This window comes from Ursus arctos, unplaced genomic scaffold, assembly GCF_023065955.2.
Source record: "Ursus arctos isolate Adak ecotype North America unplaced genomic scaffold, UrsArc2.0 scaffold_14, whole genome shotgun sequence".
Taxonomy (NCBI): domain Eukaryota; kingdom Metazoa; phylum Chordata; class Mammalia; order Carnivora; family Ursidae; genus Ursus; species Ursus arctos.
Window position 1 is genome coordinate 49,673,143 of NW_026622808.1, and position 23,250 is coordinate 49,696,392.

The following is a 23,250-nucleotide window of genomic DNA, read 5'->3' on the forward strand; positions in this document are numbered from 1 at the left end:
GATAAATGATAAAATTTTGGGCTATTTTCTTCCACACTCAGACATAGATAGATAGATAGATAGATAGATGTAAGTGTGTGTGTTGGGGGGGTGTCTGGATGACTGGATACAAAAGATCATATATATATATATATATATATATATATATATATATATACTTTCTCGGAGCTGGAAAAAAGTGAGATTTAGAGTCAGGAAGAACAGTTTAAATTCTTAACTCTCCATTTAGGAACCATGAGAGTTTGGGCACTGCTGGGTCTTCATTTGTAAAATATTTGCCTTGCAAGACTGAGAATTGAATGAAATACAGTGGTTCTCCAAATATAATCCCTGATCAGCCATATTAGCATCACTTGGGAAACTGTTATAAATGCAAGTTTTCAGGCCCCATCCCCAACCTTCTGCAAAGCCCTGGATGATCCTGTGCAAAATAAAGCTTGAGAACCACTGACATGGAGTACGTAATTACCTAATGGGTACTCAGTAAATGTAACTGCTGTTAATAAATTATGATGTTGTCTCCTCTTTGTCCTTATTATCCCCCAATCAGGTTCAGTTCAATAGCACTCATTGAGCTAAAAGTCAGTGCCAGGCAGTAAATGGGAGAAGACAGAGTTCACAGTCCACAGTCTGTAGCAGGAGACACCATCCACTTTCTCAGGTCACATGTCTCAGTATCAATCCAGAAAACTTTTTTTTTTTTTTTTAATTTTGCCCAGACTACTCTGCAGATGGAAATCACTGAGATTAAACCCATGCATTTCAAAACTCCTGTGGGCAGGGCCCCAGAAATGCAACTTTCAGGAGACCTGGTTAGTGGCAGCAAGCACCACAGCCCCCTCAGAGGATAAAGACCCACAGGTGCCTTAGAGATCATCTAGTCCAAACTTACCCATTTCATAGGGAGGAAGCTGAGGCCCGAGAACAGGGTGCTGATGGACAACGAAGAGGCCTGCAAAGGCATCTACTCCTTCATCTGTGTGCCTTGGGACTAACACCTAGACTCCTGTGGTGGTGTTTTGGTAGATGACACCAAGACGCCCCCACTGGCTCAGACAGACCAATTAGAAATAGCCACCTGCCCTTGCCAGCAATGAAAGTAATAGACATGCAACAGATTTATTTTATTTCAAAAGGAATATATAATAAACCATTAGATTTTCCACTATGGTTTGTACATAGACAGAGCAATATTCGGGGTGGGTCTATCTAGAAGTACAAGTGTGGATGTAAGAGCCACAGGAAGGCCTCAAATAAGGACTCCAGATGTGTCCATTTTTATTCAAAATCATTTTGACGAAGATAGAAATGTGTAGTGGGAAAAAAAAATCTCTCCAATGAAGCCAGAGAGAGAAGCATGGTTAATATTTCGTGAGAGAGGGAGAAAGAAATCATGCTAAATACAGTTATATCTGGCTTTTTTTCATTTCTTTATTTTTAAACCTCTTTGTAGGTTTAAACAAATAAATTCATTCATTTTTGTTTTTTTTTTAAGTAGGCTCCATGCCCAACATGGGGCTTGAACTAAAGACTCTGAGATTAAGAATCACATGCTCTACCAACTGAGCCAGCCAGGTGCCCCTAAACAAATAAATAAAAATATACAGAAGAAATGTTTACTGGGTATCAATTGCCTATGATCAATGAGGAATCATATTATTACTAACAGACATCTGACAGCTTACTGTCATGCAATCCTGAGCAATTGGAAGGTTCTTGGTCACAGCTACGAATGCTCACTGATCTCTCCAACAGGTGTGGGGTCCTACCGGCGCTGGTATGCTGGTCATGACCAAGATCATTTTCTCAGCTTGCCCACAGTGATGCCTCTTGAAATTCTTAAGCCCCTGGGACTTCTTCCACACCCTCTAACTTCCTGTAACTGAGCACTAAGGTCTGGCACATCTCTACCTAGCACTCCTCTTACTGTAATATATTTAAGTTAGTGTTTCCACTGCATTGCAAGATTCTTGAAGATAGGGCAAGGCTGCATTCCTCTCACCTTTTTTTTTTTTTTTTTTTATCCCCCAGAGTGCTTTCATAGAGCCTTGAAAGGATTTAAAATATCTATTGGCATCATACTGAAATCTTCTCCCTTTTTGTCCCCCATCAAGCCTACTCAGAGACAACCACAACAATAAAATTGCAACAAGATAGAGAAAAGTCAGTGGATGTTCATTATAAACCACAGAAAACAAATCAGGCTAACGCACTATTATTAATACCATACAGATGAATCATGGCCTGTGCTATTATTAATAACATAGCAGTAATATCTAACTCTAAGCAATTACTCTACACTATTGGTCACTGTAGACCATTGTTTGCTTTCTAAGGTGAACAACATCCCAGCTCAAGGCTGATGTGACTAGAGTGCCCACTGCCTCAGAATAGCACAGTAGTTCAATATTTTGTCTGGAGAAGACAGAGATGGAGAACAAAAAAAGAGAAGTGAAATAACAAGCCAGCCCTTCCGTTCTACACGTCCTTCTTTCCCATTTTGCCAATCTGATTTCGTTCATAGTGACTCATGGTGAAACAAAACATGAAAATTGCATTCAGATGTGCAGAGATTAGTAACTACTTAGTTTTCAAAACCAGCTCATCTTCCAGTAACACTATAGTTGCCTTCCATTCCAATTCACTTAGATTGGCATCTGAACAGCTGCAAAAAAAGTTCCCTAAAGTCCAGAACACATTCTTATGGTGAACACTCAAAAGGGGGTATTTTAAAGGAGGCTGTGTGTATTTGGACTGTCAGGGAAGGCATTGCCACCTCCCTTCACACTGGGGATTTCCGCTGGTTTCTTTCTGTCATTTCATCTCTATTTTGCACTCTGCCCCTTGCTCTGTCGCGAGGCCCCACTTTTCCTGTAACCAACCTCTTAGAGCCAATCAAGAAGTAAAGAAGAGAAAAACGCCCGCCCGCTCCCAATTTCCTTCGCTCCGCTGCTCACCAACCGCAGAGCCGGCTGAGCCTGAGCCGCTGTCACCTCCAACCCAGCTCAGCTGATCGGTTGCCGCCGCCGCCGCCGCCAGATTCCAGAGGGGAAGAACAAGAAGCTGAGAGACTAGACATGGACGTGAATTTCGCTCCGCTCCGCGCCTGGGACGATTTCTTCCCTGGCTCTGACCGCTTCGCCCGACCGGACTTCAGGGACATTTCCAAATGGAACAATCGCGTGGTGAGCAACCTGCTCTATTATCAGACCAACTACCTGGTGGTGGCTGCCATGATGATTTCCGTTGTGGGGTAAGTGGGGTTCCCCTCCCGGACACTGATCGAGGGCGGTACCGTGGGGCTCCGGGTGTACAGGATCCCGGGATGTAAAAACGCTCTCCACGCCCAGCCTCCGCCCTGGCAAGTGCAAGCGGTCAAGCCAGTGGAAACTTGTCAGGGCGAGGCCGCAGCAATCTTGGGGTCCCCTTTTCCTTCCCGTGCCTCGGGCGGAGACGGGAGGGGATTTCTAGGGGTGAGGAAATTTTGCCAGCTTCGGACAAGAAAAAAATGACTCCCCCCCCCCCCCCGTGCCCTGATTAGGCTCTTACTGTAGATATTTGAAGCGTCCCAGTCTTTTAAAAATAAGAAAGAGGGAAGCGGTGTAACCCTATCCTGGGGCTGGCGGGAACGGGCGCCGCCCTTGGAGACTTGGGCGACTGGGTGTGGATCCGAACTCTGCATTCTGGGGGTTTTAGGGTAAAAAGGGCACCCAAGAAGCGACGCGCTTTGTCGGTTTCTCCGCCTAGTGCCCGCCACACTATATGAGGAAGATGAGCTTGGGAGCAAGAGGGTGGGTGTTTCCTGGTGGCGCATCTCCCGGTGTGGGGTAAAGGCTGCTCTGTCTCTAGGAACGGGGTTCTCTTGCTTTTTCATCCAGGAGTGGTCAGGCGTGGCAACTTTATTTCCTTCACTTCCTAGCCTGTGGTCTCATGGTATTAAAGGCCTTCTCAATAACAGATCGTAAGATAAAGTGTTCTGTTATATAGGACTCCACCCTCTTCCCGCACACACACCTGATCTTCTAGAAAGCACCTTTTCTTGTAGTTTACCCTTTTCTTAAAGGTTGTATGAGATACCCTTTTCTTAAAGGGTAAACTACACCTGCTTCTCTCGCTTTTGCAGGATGGTGGTATTCTAGATCTTGCCGATTCTATGCACCTTTAAAGAAAAAGCCAACCTCAGATTTTATAAAGTAATTTGCTTGTCATTACAGAGGGAAAGTACAAGCTGGCCTGGGAGAAAGAGGAGAAATCCAAACTTGGAGGGTGTGGAAAGGCCAAACAGGGTGGTTTCTTAGGCTGATTTGCTGATCTTTGGCTTCTTTATTATTGAGTCACTTCTCTGTGCCAAGCTCAAAACAACACCAAGATCAATCAGACCTGACTTCTAGCCCAAGGGCGTGTGGCAGTTGTTGAGAAGCTATAGGACCAGGAGCACAGCAGAGAGGAGAGAGTTCACAATTTCCAGATGTGGTTCAGAGTCCTAGCCCTCATGCAGAAGACAACGCTCCTTTGTGGGATTCAGTAGGTAGTTGCTCAGATCCTCATTCGGTGTTGCTGAAGGAATCACAAACTCTGAGAATGACTTGGTGTGTGGAGGGCACAGGCTCTGAGCCAACTCTGAATTAGAGTGGCAGCCAAGTTAAAATTAGTTAGGGTAGGGCAGGCCTAAGGCCTGGGGCAGCTGCCTCCTGAACCTTGCCCTAACCTTATGCTTGAGGCTCATTTCCCGGACCACTAAAAAATTTCTTTTAAAGATAGTAAATAGTATATAGGATTGCATCTGTTGGTTTGCTTTCTTTTTCTTTTCTCCCTTTTAGTAAAGAAGCAAGCCAGACATACTATCTGGTGATCTAGATATGAGGCTTTTTTTTTTTTCTTTTTTGTGGTAACCCTCAAAACTTAGATATCAAACAAGGTTTGATACAGGCCAGTCAAATGTTCAGAGAAAACGATTGCTTTTCAAACAGGCGTACTGCCCAGACTAGACACAGGCTTGGGCAGCCTAGCTGCTTTGATGGAATCCATTTTTCACTGTGAAGGTCAGGGTCCAGCCCCCTGACTAAATATAGCTCCCTCATTATGGTGTCTTAGCCTACTCACTCAGGCACTTTGGGAGTGTTGGCCCTTCCCATTCTCCTTTTCAAATAAGAAATGTTGGTTGGCAGTGAACTTTTTGAAGGTAAAAGAAAAAAATAGCCATCTTTACGTTTTATTGTTCTTATTTTAAAAAATTTACAAAAGATACAGGCCAGCAGTAAATTGTTTTGAAAATTACATGTGTGTAAAATACGAGATTTCCTTCATACCCCGGTAAAAATTTGGTGTATGACCTTTAACTGTTTTCTCCGCATCCACAAACACACAGTCAGTAATTTTTCCACAAACGACTTTTTCCTTTCTTTATAATCTACTAATAATAAAAGCAAACATTTATTGAGTACTGAGTGCTCTGTGTGCCAAGTATTTGCTGGGTAATTTACCTGAATTATCTCATACAACCCAGTGAGATGAGATGATATTATTATTATTGTTGTTATTATTATTCCTGAGGCTCATATAGAGTATAAATGACTTGCTCAAAGTCACAGACGCAGTCTTGTGCTCTGAACTAATGTGCCATCCTTTTTTTTTTTTTTTTTAAGATTTTATTTATTTATTTGAGAGAGAGAGAGAGAACACGAGCCAGGGGTCGAAGGAGGGGCAGAGGAAGAGGGTGAAGCAGGCTCCTGGCTGAGCAGGGAGCCCAACGCCAGGCAGGCTTGATCCCCGGAGTCTGGGATCGTGACCTGAGCCGAAGGTAGATGCTTAACCATCTGAGCCACCCAGGCGTCCCTAATGCGCCATAATGTGCCATCTTCTTATGAGTCATGAAGTTCAGTCTCTTAAAGCTGGAAGAAACCAGATACCTTCAGGGTCAGAGAGCTTAGTTGACTGTGGAACATTTCTCATTCTAAAGAGAATTCTCTCGGTGATGTCAGTGGGTGAGTGGGTCAGAGCAGTGTTGGAGGCTGTTTATCTGCATCTTCTACAGCAGCTGACAGTTTCCCATATCTTGGCAGAGTGTGTGTGAAAATGTGGCCTGGGTGTTTACTGGGGAAGGGACCATGTTCAAAGGGTGTTCTTCACTGGTTCTGTCTGCTAGTAGTGAGGAGGGGCCTCTAGGACATTGTTGGAGGGCTCTAGCCTCAACTGTGAATTCTTCTGTGGTGAAAACTGGCTTGGGTCAGGATGCAGAGAGCCTGCTTTTCCAGCTCACAGGAGCGAAGAGGGAAGACCAAGTGGATATCATCTAGCTCCAGAAACAACTTGGGAAAGGGCTGCCTCTCCCAAGTTGCAGATTAAGAGGGATGACGATAGAGGTAAATCTGCCGACGAGGGCCTGATCACCATGTAATCCATGGTGAGAAGTTGGGGCTTCATCCTAAAAGGGTTTACCGGGCATGTGACTTCCACTCAGTAGGTCTACTATGCCTCTTAGATTAATTCTGAGTAAGTCTCTTAGCTAACAGCCCTTGTTGAAGGTAGTTCTCGTATCTTCTGGCTCTTCAAATAGCATGAAGTAGTAGTTAAGAGTTCAGGCACCAGAGCCACATTAAGTAAATTTTAAATCCCAACTGCCGGTCGTCAGCTGTGGAACCTTGGACTTCCACTATGCCTGTACCTCAGCCTCCTCATCTATAAATGAGACTAATTATAGTACCGGCCTCACAGGGCTTCTGTGAGGATTACCCGAGTTACTACAGGCAAGGTTCTTAGAATAGCGTCCAGCTCTTAGTGTTTGCTCCACAAATGTTACTTATTATTATGACTTTTTATCATTGTTGGTGTGAGAAACAGCGTCTTTAAAGGCAGAGTCTTGATCCCAACAGCTCCATCCACCCAGATTCCAGTTGCCAACTTACCTACTCCTGCTCCTACCTCAAGACTCAGCTTTGGTACCATCTTTTTGAGGAAGCGTTTTTTCCCTTTGTCCCTCCCTTCCTTGTGTTAACTGGGCTGCCCATATCTTTCCCGGTAGTTACCTCACAGGCTTTTAAGTTGTCTGTTTACTTGTCTCCACTCCGGACTATAAATGCCTCGAGGCCAGAGACTGTGGGTTTCGTTCGTGATTGCTTTTTCTTTTTCCTGTTGTGCTTATCATTACTTGTATTCGCTGTATCCCTGAGGCCTACTATACAGCAGATGTTTAGTTGGTGAATGCAGAGTAAATAAATGAACAGGAGGCCTCAATGTAATCACGAGGGCAACTTTTAACCTACCTAATGGAACAAATTATTTTGAAGCACATAGCAGCACACTAGTACATAGCACCAGCAGGCTCCTAAAGTGATTCTAACTGGGTCATTGCTGACAGCACTTGCTACATATTGGTTAAGATGACTATCGTGTAAAAATTCAATTTAGAAAAGGTTATAACTCAAACTCTTCACTAATTCCTATTGCCCTTGTAGAATTTTGGGGAAATACTCTCCTGCCAGCTTTCTCAACATCAGTACTATGGACAATCGGGATCATGTAATTCTTTGTTGTAGAGGGCTGTCCTGTGAATTGTACGAGAATTAGCAACATCCCTGCTCTCTACCCCCTGAATGCCAGTAGCACCCAAGCCCTCAAAAAACTGCCTTCAGACATTGCTACATGTCCCCTGGGGGTCAAAATCACCCCTGGTTGAGAACCACAGCTATGATGCCAAGAAAATCATGATAATTTAGTGATCACTTTCACTAAATGCAAGTTAGTTTATAGCAAGTTACAAAAACAGAGTTCTTGGCAGTTACTTCGCAAAACAATTTGATTTTAGCTCCTGGCTTCTGACTTTTCAGACATAAGAATGGAGCAGATTTGAAGCTTACATGGCTTTGATCATTATCCTTGATTTATTAAATTTGTTATGCTATCATTCTTTTATTAATCTGCCTGGAAGACTACGGATTCCATAGACTCACTTTCTGTTTTTTGACAGCATTCTGGCTATCGCTTTTCTTTGTTTTTGCTTACCAGTTCACATGCTCTGGCGTTCCACTACCATAAAATTGGAATTACGTGACTTAATTAATATAAAGTACATTAAGGCCCAGCAAGTGATAATATTTAAACAGTAGCTGCTGTTATTAAATCCTAGGTTCCAGGTATATTTGGAATTCTCACAGCTTGTGTATTCTCTTAGAAGTGTGAGATGATGGATATACTTTAGTGGTTTTGTCATCATTGTAACTTGTGTTTCTTATAAACACTTGGATTGCTTCCCTTGAAGACCTCAGTTTCTTTTTGAGATTCAGGCATCACTTCAGAAGAGATTCGGTGACTTCAAAGGAACAGCATGAGTAACAAGCTGGGAAGTGTGTGTTTTGCTGAAAGTGGCTTTGCATTTTTTAAATCAAGAAAGGAAAAATGTCTAAGATTGAAGAAGATATGACTTACCTCCCCCATCCTTAACACAATACATCTTGGCACTAGATATTCTTTTTTTTTTTTTTTAAGTAATCTCTACCCCCAGCATGGGGCTCGAACTCACAACCCTGAGATAAAGGGTCATGTGCTCCAGCCAGACACCCCTCGATATTCTTTTTATATCAGACACAGCAATAGAAGTCTCTGCCTCTATTTTCAAAGTGAAAAGCAAAGGCAACACCTAATTGCAATTACAGTTTAAGTGCTCAGTATGTGATACATTCTGGTTGCGGACAGAAATTTCTGGGCTTAACAGATGCCAAAAGATTTGAGCTGGAGAAATCTAAAGTATGGGCCATGAAACAGCAGCATCTTTTACCCTGGGAGCCTGTTGGAAATGCAGAATTTCAGGCACCCTCCCAGACCTACTGAATCACAGTCAGCTTTCTGACAAGACTCTGAGATGATTCATAGGCACATTAAAATTTAAGAAGCACTAGTCTGGTCTGGTTCAAAAGAACCACTTGAACATTTAAATAAATGTACCCGTATGCCCAGGTGTTAACTTCAGAAATTCTTAACATATGCTTCTTGGGTGGGTCCAGGGTCTTAACACCCCATGTGATTCTGATATACACCTCCAGGTTGAAGTTGAGAAGTACTGATCCCATCAAACTCCCACGTTCACAATTGTGAAGGCTGAAGTTCATGTGGCTAATTAGGGGGCAAAAACTGCTAATAAGTAGTAGCCTCTTTTATTGTTGTGAAGTAAAATACTTTTGCTGTGAAGTCATATTGCAAATATTCTGAAGTTCCTAATTAACCAAATTCAGCTCCATCGCTGACTCTCACACATTTGTATTATTTGCCTTTCTTATGCTCACAAATTCCTCCCTGCCATCAGGAGTCTTATTTCCTGGCGTGGCATCAGAAAGCACCAACCACACACAGAATTTTCAAACTTATAAATGCCTCCAGTGCATCTCCAGCTAAAAGGCTCATTTGTTTTCCTATGTGTATGTTCAGGCCTCCCCTTTGAGACAGCACAGCATAGCTGCTGAATGAGCCCATATAGTCTTAAAGTCCTTCTTCACCACGTGGCCTGTGTAGGTGATACCAGAGGGTGGAAACTCCAGGTGCCACGTTATGCTTCTAGTTGCTTGAAATGGCAAGGCGTTTCTGGAAGGCTAGTACTTCTGTTTGAAAAGAGCATTACTTCAGTCTTTTCAGAATGAATGTAGTCCCATAATATGTTTGAGGCTATGGCTGCCAGTACCTTGTATTGAAAAATAGTCAGATTGTTTTTACCTTTTAATGCTGCAAGGATGAAAAACCCAAGTTACTAGTTGATAAAGGAAGAAAAGGATAAGAGAGCCCTGGGATGCTGTGGATGGGAATGTATTAACACACTTGCAGATGGGATTAATTGCAGTGCTTTTATGTCCAAACCTAGTGGAAAGGTTTTTGAGATTAATCAATTTCCACACCAATGCTACAATATTACTTTTTTTTTTTTTTTTTTTTTTTTGCCTCGTTCATTACACAAAGACTATGAAGCATTTAGGAACTTCTCAGGCACCCTGCTAAGAGATATTGTGGGGAGTAAGATGCTGTGATTCCTACTTTCGTCGTGTTTGGAGTCTAGAGGGGCAGCAAGATGAAACTACAGACATAATTTTTACACAAGGATAGCGAGTGTACGGAAATACACACCTACAAACACATTCTTTTCAATCTTTTCAACCTGACTTACCTTCTTTCCCCTGTACATTATGATCCCAAATTTCAAAACTCAGGTGTTGAAAATGGGACAGGCCTTGAGTATGTGGACAGGGGGGTGGGGGGGATAAGTACATGTTTCCTTCCCATCCTCCCCTGCAGCCCAGATGTCTTTTACTCAGTTGAATAAGTATTTGCTAAGCACCTGCTGTGTATCAGATACTTCCTAGGCACAGAGGGTACAAGGAGGAATACAGCTCCACCCTGCCTTCCCAATCCTCCCAGAATTAATCGCTTCCTGCCCTCCCATCCCTCTTTATCTGTGCTTGAGGCAGGCACGTGCAATGCGGGCATATGTCTTTCCTTGATGGGTTATGTGCTGCTTCTGAGTACAGAACTTTAAGAGGTCTGTCAACACTCAATAAAATTTTAATCTCAACATTCTTCATCTAATAAGGATTGCCTTTCATTAAATCCCCGGACACCGTTTACGCAACCTTGTTCTCGCCTTCTCCCCACACACTTTAAAAAAAAACATGCCCTGCCACCGTCAGCCCGGGGGTGGTAGTTTCTGTCTCCTTCTCCCACATTAGGATTTATAATTATTCTGGATAAGTGTGCAAATGAGAATATTTTGGATTCCTGGCCCCTTTCTTAGAAGGCAAAAGCTCTCAATCTACTTAGTAGGGGCTGAGAGCTCTGTGTAAGAAATCCAATTCTAAAAGATGAACTTGACCTTAATACCAAATTGTGCAGCGCTATTGGAAATTTTTTATTCTTTTCCTTTTGGACAAATGAATTCTATCCCTTATCACTCAGCTTCAGAATACATACCTGTAACGCCCTCCTCTGTCTGTCGCAATGGGCTTGCTTCTTGTTCCAGAGAACACTTTCATGCCTGTGATCTCAGACAAAAGCGGCAGGCTGCCTCTCCCTTCTGCAAGGATTTACCATAAACGGGTATGATTTCCCAGCCTGCCCTTCCGTGGGGCAATCACTAATGCAGACACCACTGAGAGGGCAGAAAGTCCATCTGAAGTGGAAACCCGAGGCTTTGGTTCCTGCTTCTGTCATCTGCTTCTGTACGCCATCAGCGTGGTTTCTCCCTGTCTCAGAGAAACAGAAGGGAATGCAGAAATTGGGTGTTGGTGGGAGGTAAGCAGACAGGAGCCTCCTTGTAAGAAGGAAGATTATGTGTCATCAGGCTCATTTGCATTTGCCCATCCCCCACCTTCACAGTGCTGTAAGAACCTGGCATGGGAAAACAATTGAATTTACTTTACCGAAAGAATTCAGAAAGAACAGTTTGTAAACAAGGATCTTTCCACCTCGGTTCCAAAACATTTTCTGTTATGAGAGTGACCATAGGTTCCTAATTGCTGAAAGCAATGATGAGTATACATGAGGGTCCATTAGACCATTCTCTCTCGCATCGTGTATGTTAGAACTTTGCCTGAATATAAACTTTAAAAAGGAACAGTTGCAAGCTAATCAGATACTAGCACACTGTTACTTGAAGCTCCATCGTCAGGGGAAGTCTGAGATAGATGGCTTCTAAACCAGGCCCAACTCACTGTTTATTAAGAATAAAATAAGCGATTAGCTTTATAAACACAAAAGAAAACTTGGAGGTTCATAAGGTATGTCTTACTGTGAATACTTTAAACATGCCAACTGCTGCCAAGACCGTGGGTCATTTGAGTGTTTAGTTTCATGGCGCCAAGTGCACACGATGCAACAGACAGTACAGCAAGGATGCAATAAATACTGTGGGTCTTCCTGACTCACTTGGTTAAGAAACATCTCGATGTCAGGTTACTACGCCCTTTCTGTGACAAAAGAGGCAGGCTCCCATCCCACCCGAACTGCCTCAAAGTCTCCTTTATCTGGCGATTATGAGGTCAAGGTGACCCTGATCATATTGACTCAAAGCTGATTTGTACATTTACATCTCTACTCTATAGTCAGAAATAGTACTTGCCAGGATGGAAGCCTTGCTGGGAAACCAAAATAACCCCGGAAGGCCAGGGGGTTATCTGAGGAATCAAAGAGCAGGAGGGGCCTGTATAGATAGGTCTGCAAGAGTATGAGTCTCCAGTGCTCCCACACTCTCCCTCCTGACCCCCAGCACGTACTAGCGGCAAGACTTACAAAGTTCCTGCTGCCAGCCAGCCAAAGGGCCCTTTCTCCCCATCCGACCACGTCCCAGTCGTTCTACCTCACATCTGCACGGGCGTGCGCCTGATATTTCCTACTTTTCTTTTTCCTCTGTTCTTTTCATCACAACTCTGTGAACGTACAAAGACAGGGACTATTTCTCCAGTAATATTTAGTGTGCAATGAGAATAATAGTGATTTGTCCAAGAGAAACCTCCTGTCACTTCATTCGTACCCATGGAAAGTTGCTGAGCTTCCTTTAAGTCATATAAAAATATGCTAGATCCTTGCCTACCTTTTTTCTTTCTTTCAGCACACATATACTGAATAACTACTGCATACCAGGCTCTGTGGTAGATGCCGGGGAGAAAATGTTACAGTCCCTGCCCTCATAGAGCCTAATCCAGTAGGAGACAGACGCGCATCTAATCCTCATTCAAGTAAATGTAACACCACCACTGTGATGAGGCTTGGAAAGAGACGCATATGGTGCTCTGATGTGGTCAGAGAGGCACAAGAAGGGCTGATTAGGCTGGGTTTTGAAGAAAGTAGGAGTGAGTCAGGCAGAGAATGGCTTGTGCACAGGCCTGTGGGGGCCAGAGAAAGGGCGAGGTCTACAGGGAGATTGAAACCCCAAAGGACGGGGTGTAGGATCGGGAGGCGGTGTAGGAAAAGACCACAGGCAGGACTGCTGCTAGCCGTCAGGCTCCCTCAGACTGATTATTTAAAGCACTCCTTACTCCTAGCAGATGCAGCCTAAGCCAGATTGTTGAGTGAGTCCAATGTGGCCTGGACTGTAGCCCCCCCGCTTACCACCCCAGCCAGGCCTCCTGTGCCAGGTACAAATTACACAGCGGTGTGTGGTGGCTTAGCGCTACACACAGGCAGGGGCCAGACCCTGTGGGGCCTTGGAGCATGTGTAACGAACTGTGTTTTTATTGTAAGAGCAAGGAGAAGCAAGAAAATGGATGGGCGGATTCACATTTGCAGTGACCTCTCTGGCTGTTTACGGACCACAGAAAAACATCACCAACTTACAGAAATCCACTGTGAGTTAATTGTCCCCCCACCCCTTTCTTGGTGAGTCAGGCTTCCTCAGGAACCCAACTACGAAAATACCTTTTTTGGGTTAGAAGACTGGAACTCGGGGCAAAGCGGCTTCCGCTGCTCAGGAAGTATTTCCCTGCCTTTTTGGCTCTTGTGGGCCTTGCATGGTGCCCGGATTGGCAACGGTGCCCTCGACTCGATCTGAGGATCTCTGTTTTGGTGAACTTCTATTGCCAACCTTGCAGTTGATGGGTTTGGACGTAATTACTAACCTGTCTATTCCCTAGCTTGCTTATGTGTAGACTGAAATGTATTTTTCAAGATCTGTCCTAGCTCTAAAATTCTGTGATCAGCCAAGTTTTTTGGCTTTTCTCCTCCCTTCAGGAACTTGTGCTGAAACTATAGCTCTAGCTAGCTGAATCATGTTGGCACATTCGGGCACATTCCTACGTCCACACCTGCTGGTAGCCACCTTGCTTCGGAGAGAAACCAGAATGCCAAGGGATCTCCCAGAACGATCCTTCGTTGCTGACCCCAGTTGGAAGAATATTGAGAATGAGTGGGTGTGGGGGAGGGGGGGTTGGAATCCTGAAGCTGCTTAACAATACACAAGGAGCTATATTATGAATTACTGTCACGTTTACATCAGCTGTCACCCTTTTCTCTCCCCTAGACCCCTTTGAATGTGTTTCTTCTCCGGGCCTCAGTTTATTCATCTGTGCAATGGGACGGAAGCTATTTATCTTTGAACGCTCTGCTACAGGATTCTGTGATGGGGTTGTAAACCTTTTCACAACTGTCAATATTTCCAGTAGAATTTTTAACCATTACATTTATTTACTCAGTTACTTACGGAATAGGATGTATATGTATGTAGGTATATGTTTTTATCTCACAATAGAAAAACATATTGAATGCTTTTGACTTGTTAAACTAGGTCCTATTTCCATCAAGGATAGAAAACTACATTCCCTCTCTCCCTCTGTCCCCTCTCCCCCTCTCTGTCCTTCTCCCCTCCCTCTCTCTTCCTGCCTCCCTTCCTCCCACCCTTTCTCATCCGGGGACTACCACTATATGAAACGCCACCCATCAGAGCCCAGCGGCAATTGTCCCCACGATAGCTGGGGTAGCATATTTATGGGAGTTTTTGCCTAAAAGTTCCTGGGCTTTATTGTGACTGGCGTGATTAAGAGCCCAGCTGTTGCCTAAAAAACTTCACTCATCTCAGACGAGAACTGGCTCCCAAGTTCCTGCACTCACTGGAAAATGAAATTAAGCTCTAGAGGGTGGTGTATGTGTTTTATTTTCCTCCAAGTGCCAGCAGGTTCCAAGGCATTAGAGTGGTACAAATTTTACTCTTTGTTAGAATGGAATAGGCTTAAGAAGAATAAGGAAGAAAACCATTTCTGCTCTGAGTAACTTTGTTCATTTTTTCCAGCTTGGAAACTTGGTTACCTTCTAATTATAGATTGTGGCTGGGCGTGTTGTAAGCTAAAACCAGTTCTATAGGGCTGTGTGCTCTGTTCTTTTCCCTTGAGCATGAGCAACAGGAACAGGTGAAAAGCAAATTTGGAGTTGCTTGAGTCAGGCCTGGAGTTTTTGTTGTTCTTTGTCCTGGGTTTTATTTAGACATTCAGCGTAGATGCCTACTTTGCTTGTCCAGAGGAAAATAGACAAAGCTTGGCATACTTTTTATTATATATGCTTCACCTCACGGATTATTTTAATAGGTATTCTAGAAAGAACTGAGTAGGATACTTTGCTAGTTTGCTACCAATCAACCATCTTTTATTTGCAGTTTATGCAAAGCAGTTTCCTTAACCTTGAACCTTCCACTCTATAGTTTTTTGCATTAATGTTGATCTTTGCTTTTCTTTACAGCTCAAAATATTTGGGTGAAACTAATAAACAAATGGGAATAAACTACCCATGATGCTACTACCCAGTATAACTGCTCTAGTCTTTCAGTATAACTTCTTTCGGAATCTTTTGAGTGCTAGGAATGAGATTTATTAATCGGTGACAGTTTCTGGGCCTCTCCACTCAGTTTCCTTACCACCTGCTAAAAAAGATTTTGCTTTTGCCCTGTCCAGTTCTTCCCTTCTCCAGGCCTATAATTGTCTTTCCCAGATCTGGGCAGAAGGTACGGCATAACCCAGATAAAATTTTAAAACAGAAAAAGTACAGAGTGACTCTGTGGACCTAGATGATAAAGAACTGGTGAAGGACAGACAGAATAGTTCAATTGCTGGATGCTGGGAAGGCTTGCAGGAGGGGGGTGGTGCATGTTGCTGCAGGAGGGGGGTGGTGCACGTTGCCACAGGAGGACCTGGAGAATTGGCAGGGAACCAAGGTTCGGGTGGGAGAAGGAAAAGCTTCGCTGTGGCATATGAATTGCAATTGCATTAATGTTGTTGGAGAGATGATGGAGGTAAAGATGGGCGGTTGTAGCTGGCTTGTGCCAAGCCTGGGTCATAGACTAGGGAGCAGTTGCTTTTATATTTTTATATTTTCCTTCCTTATATGTTTATTTCTGATTACAAAATAATGTACGAATTATAAAAAATTTCCACTTCTCGGCTACATAACATATATAAATCCACCTAACAGAAAATGGATTGATTACTTTTACCCACTCGATATATTACTAATATCTTTCCATAGTATTGAGTACCGAGCTGCACATACCACCTCTAGCAAATTGGTGGCTATATACGTTATTTCAAAAAGTTTTTAATCATAAATACCACTCGTGAAGATTGTTACAACCCAGTCTTTGCATGTATATTTATTTCCTTCGACTCTGTTCTGAGGAGGAGATTTATTGCCTGGAAGGGGATGAATATTTGCAAGAGTTTTGAATGAAATAAGAAACTTACTGGGGTGCCTGGGTGGCTCAGTCGTTAAGCGTCTGCGTTTGGCTCAGGGCGTGATCCCGGCGTTATGGGATCGAGCCCCGCATCAGGCTCCTCTGCTGTGAGCCTGCTTCTTCCTCTCCCACTCCCTCTGCTTGTGTTCCCTCTCTCGCCGGCTGTCTCTCTCTCTGTCAAATAAATAAATAAAATCTTAAAGAAACTTACTATTACAGGGTTTAACTCTAAATTATGTCCTGCTATACTACTCTTACCACTGTTTAATTCCATGCACTGTAATAGGAATTTCTAACTTTTCCAAAGCAGTTTCACATGGATTGTATCCCTGATTTTGCCCATTAAGGTACTTGATACTTCTACTCTTATTTGAAACTATTTCAGATAGCTTTTGTGTTTCAGAAGGCAGGATCAGAGCTAAAAGGTAAAGGGGTTTTTAAAGAAGAATCTTCGTTATCCCGAATATGAACCCTACAATGAGTGTAAATCCTTCATCTGTTCTATTTCAGAGAAAGTAAGCTCTTGGCATCACCTCCCATTCCCGTTTTCCCCCATCCCTCATTTCCAAATCCGTCACGTTGATATTCAGAGTGTGATGAAAACACCCTGACCCTCATTGTCCTTCCCAAGGAAAATGCTTGTTAAGCCTGTTGTGAGGGTAAAAGGTTAGTAACTCACGGTACTTGCTGACCACAAATGTCATATTAAGGTCTCTGTGTACACAGTGGGTTCGGGTGGCAGTGGAGGCCACAACACCCAGTCCTTCTCACTTACGAAATACTCCGTAGCTTTCCTCTTTCTTATCAACAGTAGTGTAACCTTTGGCTTATGAAACAGTGAAGCCGGAGACTCTGTGCTTGGAAATCTCAGTGACGACCCACCTCCTAATGACACTTTCGGCCCTTTTAAAGAATTATAATGGAGTCTCTGTGCCAGGAGTCGTAGACTCAGCTGCCTCCGTGGGCCAGGCCGGTTATGTAAGAGAGCAGTGCAGGGCAGCTGCGAGACGGGCAGTGATGAATGGTGGCTCAGTGAGGGCCTCTGTGTCAGCGATGCAGTAGATGGGGGTGGGGACACGGGGCTAATTGGAGAGCGTCTGTTCTATCTGGAAGAGAAGGTGCTTCAGCCAGTCGTCGACATGTGGAAAAGTGTTGTTAGAGTTTCTCGTTTACAGGAGAAGCTAGAAATCCCAAGTTGTATGGATTTTTTCCACACGTTGGGATTCAAATAAAATTTTTTTAAACACTGTACCATCCAAACACCAATGTGACGATAGACTGGGTCTGGCCCATGGAGGCCATCATGGGACCTCTACATAGATCCGTTGTGGCAGCTTCTATGAGGATTTAAAGAAACCCGAAGAGCTGGGAAGACACGTGAGCGCTGTCCTGTTCACAGTGTGTGATGTAGTGAAGCAAAACAGCCCCTCCGAAAGAGGCGGTCTCTTTTTAAATTTTAAAAGTTGCTTAACTCTTCGCCGCATTTGCTGTGAGCATGAAGAACGTTCTCTGCAATCGGACTGTCGATGTTCCAGCAAATGTCAGTATCGCTCTGCGGGGACACACGGTGATCGAGAAAGGCCCCACAGGATCCTGTGGGGGGCGTCAGTCACATCAGTGTAGACACTCCGGCTCCTTGGAAGGAGAAAGAAGAGGCTCAGGGTTGACAAACGTGGGGGAGGAGAAAGGGACAGGCTCCTGTTCGCACCATCTGTGGTCACGTACAAAACGTGATCAAGGGCGTTGCCCTGGGCATCTCCGCCTATGCAGCTTCCCCGGCAATGTCGTTATCCGGAAGAATGGTTCTCTTGCTGAAATCCAAAATCTCGTGGGTGAAAACTACATCCGCAGGGTTCGGAGGAGGCCAGGCCTTGCTTGTCGGTGTCCCAAGCTCGGGAGAATGAGTTCATTCGTGCAGGAAGCGACATTGAACATGTATCAAGTTCAGCTGCTCCGGTTCAGCAAACCGCAACGGTTGGAAACAAAGATACGAACGAAAAGTCTGGATGGTACCTGTGTTTATGAAAAAGGAACCGTTCAGCACCGTGATGAGTAAGACCGAAGTTGTCCAGCTATAGAATCAGCAAGATGCCAGATGATTCCTCAGACTTATTTGTGATATGTTTTAAAATGCAATGAAAACCCTGTATGGATTTTGTGGGGGGGAAATGTCTTTGAAAATTGTGGGCCTCCAGTAAGATGGACTGACCAGTTTGGTGGGAGTCCGACTTCCCAAGTGTCAATCTTGGCTCCCACTATTTTCTCACCTCCATGCCTCAGTTTCTTCATTTGAGAAATGAATTAACAGTATCTACCTCATTGTGTTATGAGGATTAAATGAGACAATTTAGATAAAATGCTAAGTACTCAGAGTGTGACTTGACTCCTCCTCACCGTCCTCATCTTCACATCCTGCCGCTGTCGGTGCTGACCTAGCCTCCCTCTTTTCTTCTTATTCCAGATTCCTGAGCCCCTTCAACATGATCCTTGGAGGCATTGTAGTGGTGCTCGTGTTCACGGGGTTCGTGTGGGCAGCCCACAACAAAGACGTCCTCCGCCGGATGAAGAAGCAGTATCCCACGACATTTGTCATGGTGGTCATGTTGGCTAGCTACTTCCTCATATCCATGTTCGGGGGAGTCATGGTCTTCGTGTTTGGCATCACTTTTCCTTTGTTGCGTAAGTGAACCTCAGTCTTCTTTTCTTGTGCCATTAAAAAAAAAAAGTAGGAGAGGTTGTTCATTGGGAATTACCTAACCTGTTCTTTATGTGCTTTGGCATGTCTGCAAAAGTATCAGAATTTTCCGCCACAGCAGATCAAGGCCTGATGGTTCACTAATTCCGCAGGTGTATATTGAGTGCCTGCTCTCTGCCAGACACTCTTCAGGGGATGCAACATTGCACAAAAGAAATACAAGTCCCAAGTCCCATGGCAAGAAATTTGCACAGCCTCCAACAGCCTCCAGATTTGTCGAATATTCGAGTCTGTTCTCAGTCTTTAAGTGCCATTCATACTGTCATGACACAGAATGAATGTATTTCATTTGGAAGTAAACTATTTAGTCTCTGCTTACTCATAAATCATGTTTAGTGTCAGAGTGCCCTAAGTCTGTAAGAATAATTGGCCCAGAATACAGTTACCAAATACTCCGATTTTGGTGGAGAGAACTAGATGTTTTTTAAATTTTACATGCATCATTTACTGAGATCCCAAACACTTGAAACCTGCAATAGAGAACAGATATAATCCCAGTCTCATCAGCAGAAATCTAATTAAAATTCTATTGTACTAAGTGACAGGAAGATCCCTTTAACTTTTAATAGCATTTCGCATGTGCATTTATTTCATTAAATAAAATCAGTTGCTTGTTTGGGGTGATGTTAGATTAAGCCCAGAATACTTATGGATGAATCCCACACCTTATTGGACGAAATATTTGTTTTTGTTTTTAAATATTTAAGTAAACTCTGTACCCAATGTGGGGCTCGAACTCATGACCCTGAGATTAATAGTCCCATGCTCTTCCAACTGAGCCAGCCAGGCGCTCCTTATTGGACAAAATATTTGATTCAGCAAATTCAGACTTTTTGAAATGAAGTTTTCCTTATGTGCTAGAGACTTAGTATTTTAAAGATTCTGCTTTGACACACAGCTTGTTAACTTCAGTACCTTTCCACATCAGGGCCTGAGACAGGCCAGTGTAATGAAATAGATCATAGGTAGAGAGTGAAGGGTCCAGAGTTCTATTCCTAGACCTGCTAGAAACCAGCCATGTGATTTGGATCAGGTATCATACATGGGATGCAGTTCACTCATCTATAAAATAAGGAAATTAGGAGCTCCTGGGTGGCACAGCGGTTAAGCGTCTGCCTTCGGCTCAGGGCGTGATCCTGGCGTTATGGGATCGAGCCCCACATCAGGCTCCTCCACTATGAGCCTGCTTCTTCCTCTCCCACCCCCCCGCTTGTGTTCCCTCTCTCGCTGGCTATCTCTATCTCTGTCGAAAAAAAAAATAAAATCTTAAAAAAAAAATAAAATAAGGAAATTAGACAGGATTAGTGACTCTTAGTCCTTGATGATTGTCAGAATCATACAGGATACTTTTAAAAAATACAGATTACCCAGCCATATCCCTTAGAGATGCTGATTCTGCGAGTTGACAGGGGTGCTCCCCAAACCTGTATTTTTAGAAAGCTCCTCTGGGGTTTCCAAAGGCCAGTCTAGGCTGGGGGTCTCCAGATAGAATGCTCATCAGTATTTCTCAAAATGAGGGTCCAAGGTCACATATGTGAGAATCATCCCAAGTGAATATTGGCTTTTTACATCAGGGAACTTTACCTCAGTCTTACTGGTCTGAATTTTGGGTGGTGGAGACCTGGAATTTGCCTCTTTTTAACAGGCTCTCTTGGTGAATTATATGTGCGTAGAAGTTTGAAAATCCCTGATGGAGATCACCCGCTGTGCCTGTTTAAAATACAGATTCCCAGGCCCCTCCCTTTATGGTTCTGTTCGGGAGGTCCAGGAGAGGGGCCAGGGAATGTTTCTTAGTAAACAAACGTGAGTAATTCTAAGTGATGAAGCGAATTTGGGGAGCCTTGGGGTACCTGAGATCTATAGAACCATTAGTTTTTATCTATACCTCCATACCCAGCACTTTGGAAAACTACCCCTCCGGAGGCCCGTTGTAGGTGGACTTCACCCGCATGCTTCCTGCAGGAAGATAATCTGTGAGCAGAGCATGAGTTCCTTTCTGGAAAACTTGGTGTAAGTCGGGTTTTATGTACATTGGAATCCTGTTGATTCACTGTGACGTTCAAGGCATTTAAGTAGCAGCAGAAAGGTATCCAGGGGTATCAAGCGAGAGGGTGTGGTTGCCAGATTCGGGTCCTTCCTGCCGAATACTTTTTCCTTCACACACAAAGAACACTTAATACCTGACTTTGCGAAGAAGAGCTTCAGACCAAGTCCAAGGATCCGTTTGAGGACTTGAACCCGTTAGAGACGGACCGCTCTACAGCTAACTGAGGCGGTTTCCCCAAAGTGTGAAGACAGGGAGCGTAAGGTTGTTGCTTCTGTGCTAATCGGGTCTCGCTTCCCCGCAGTGATGTTCATCCACGCATCCTTGCGACTCCGGAACCTCAAGAACAAACTGGAGAATAAAATGGAGGGAATAGGCTTGAAGAGGACACCGATGGGCATTGTCCTCGATGCCCTAGAACAGCAGGAAGAAAACGTCTCCAGGATCGCTGACTATATCAGCAAAGTGAAGGAGTAACTACCGCTGACCTGCTGACAGGGCTGCGGCAGAAGTCAAGTTGGTTTGCCCTTATCCAGACCTACTTCCCATTTGTGTTCTCGAAATAGGAGGTGCCTGTACCATCCACCTCCCTGGGGCAGCATGCATGTATAGGCCCAACTGTTCACATCTCCGACGTGACAGAGGGAAGCCCTCAGAAACCACGAGAAAACTACCCTCCTAGTATGCCTGACGTGTCGAGTGTGTTTATGCAAACTGATAGGAAATGGATCACACTTATTTCTGTAGAGAAATAAACAGAATTCTGCATTGTACAGCAACAGTACTGTTAACTTGTAGGAAAAAACTAATTGTAAAGTATCAATGCAATATGAGTAAATGAAAAAAAACCTGTTAAAGTAGACGTCACACGTTAGCCTGTTTTAATCCCCCCCCCCACCCCGCCCCAGTGTCCTCCTCCAAAACTACTCCTGGGACTATATGTACGGTCTAAGCTAGTTTAGCTTTTATTATTCTTCTTTTAGAATCAAAGATGATCTGTATTTTGCCGCCTGTTTGACATGCAGTGGAAACTGGATAAACCAGTTGTTTTTATTTTGTTTACGAATATAAAGATAGCTGTTTAGGAGAATACTTTGTCCAATTTTTGTAAATTTTTGAAAATGCTAGTAATGCCTTTTCACTAGCAGGTATTTGTTGCAACCTAAATGTCATCTTCCTTAAGGTTATAGCTACATAACCTATATTATTCTTGACAGTCTTGTTAAAAAAAGCAACAACAAAAATGAAACTTGGGTTCTGTTTATATTGCACATTTTGTGTTGTCTTGACAAAAAGGTGTCCAAGATAATGTTTCCTATATTTTTTTCACTGTTTAGTTTTTAACTGGAACGTTTAGAAAGAAGGAAATCAATGTACATTGTGTTGATTTCTTAGGGGCACAAAGAGAACAATAATGGTTGATCTTTTGAAATCTGAAAGGCATCTGTAGATGACCAAGCAAAAAGACTTATGAAAATGGGAGTCATCGGTGGCTTCTGCACTTCATAAAAATGTTAGATAGCACTGGTTACAACCGTATGTTTCCATGGATAGGCATTAGAATCAAGATAGCATGAGTTTATATATCCTGTTACTTTCTCCCTTTTATTTCTCATGTATTTAGAAATAGATACACAATGTTTTGCTTGCCAGTTGAGTGATTTCATAGATGAACAGAAAACATTTGGGTTTCCCTAACACTGAATTATGAAGACAACTGGAGCAGTACTTACTGAAGACTCTCTGTACGCCCTAAAATAAGAGGCAACAGCATATGCTGCTCCTGATTCGTCTTGCGTTTTAATTTCTCAGCCAACCTGCAGCCTTCATCTCCAGCACAGTGATAGCACCATGACTTCGTAGACGTGGTGTCAAGTTTGTACCTTACCCAAATACGGAGAATAAAATTTATCAAAGATTTTTTATTTGTGAGACTTTGTTTAATGCACATCTGTTGCTAACTATCTGGGATACGTGGTGACAGCCCTCTAAACGACGAGGACGTGCTATACGGCCAAAAGCACTCCGCTGGTGCTTCAAATACAGTAGTCTCTCCCCGCCCCCCAGGTCCCCATCCATGCTTTTGCTTTCCATGGTTTCAGTGACCTGCAGTCAGCCTCGGTCCAGACGCAGATGATCCTCCTTCTGACACATCATCAGGGGGTCCAGGGTAGACAAACACTACATCACAATGCCTACGCCATTCCCCTCATTTCATCTCCACAGGAGGCATTTTTCTCATTTCACGCCATCACAGAAGAAGGG

General features: G+C 43.7%; 1 protein-coding gene and 1 non-coding gene across 2 annotated transcripts; one reads left to right on the plus strand and one right to left on the minus strand.

Annotated features, from left to right (window-relative positions):
• Positions 1-2,945: 2,945 nt before the first annotated feature.
• ARL6IP5 (ADP ribosylation factor like GTPase 6 interacting protein 5) lies at positions 2,946-22,905 on the plus strand. The gene is made up of 3 exons (XM_026501210.3): positions 2,946-3,253; positions 18,648-18,865; positions 21,290-22,905. The coding sequence occupies exons 1-3, from the start codon at positions 3,078-3,080 to the stop codon at positions 21,460-21,462; spliced, it is 567 nt and encodes a 188-aa protein (XP_026356995.1). The 5' UTR covers positions 2,946-3,077; the 3' UTR covers positions 21,463-22,905.
• TRNAN-AUU (transfer RNA asparagine (anticodon AUU)) lies at positions 19,658-19,730 on the minus strand. Its single transcript has one exon. It is a non-coding gene; the product is annotated as a tRNA-Asn (tRNA).
• Positions 22,906-23,250: the final 345 nt, after the last annotated feature.

What these genes read in the sequence shown, in the direction of transcription:
- ARL6IP5 (XM_026501210.3), top strand. Translation starts at nt 3,078, where the DNA reads ATGGACGTGAATTTCGCTCCGCTCCGCGCCTGGGACGATTTCTTCCCT. An exon ending in ATGATGATTTCCGTTGTGGG is followed by an intron (nt 3,254 to 18,647) that starts GTAAGTGGGGTT and finishes TTCTTATTCCAG; the next exon opens with ATTCCTGAGCCCCTTCAACA. An exon ending in CATCACTTTTCCTTTGTTGC is followed by an intron (nt 18,866 to 21,289) that starts GTAAGTGAACCT and finishes GCTTCCCCGCAG; the next exon opens with TGATGTTCATCCACGCATCC.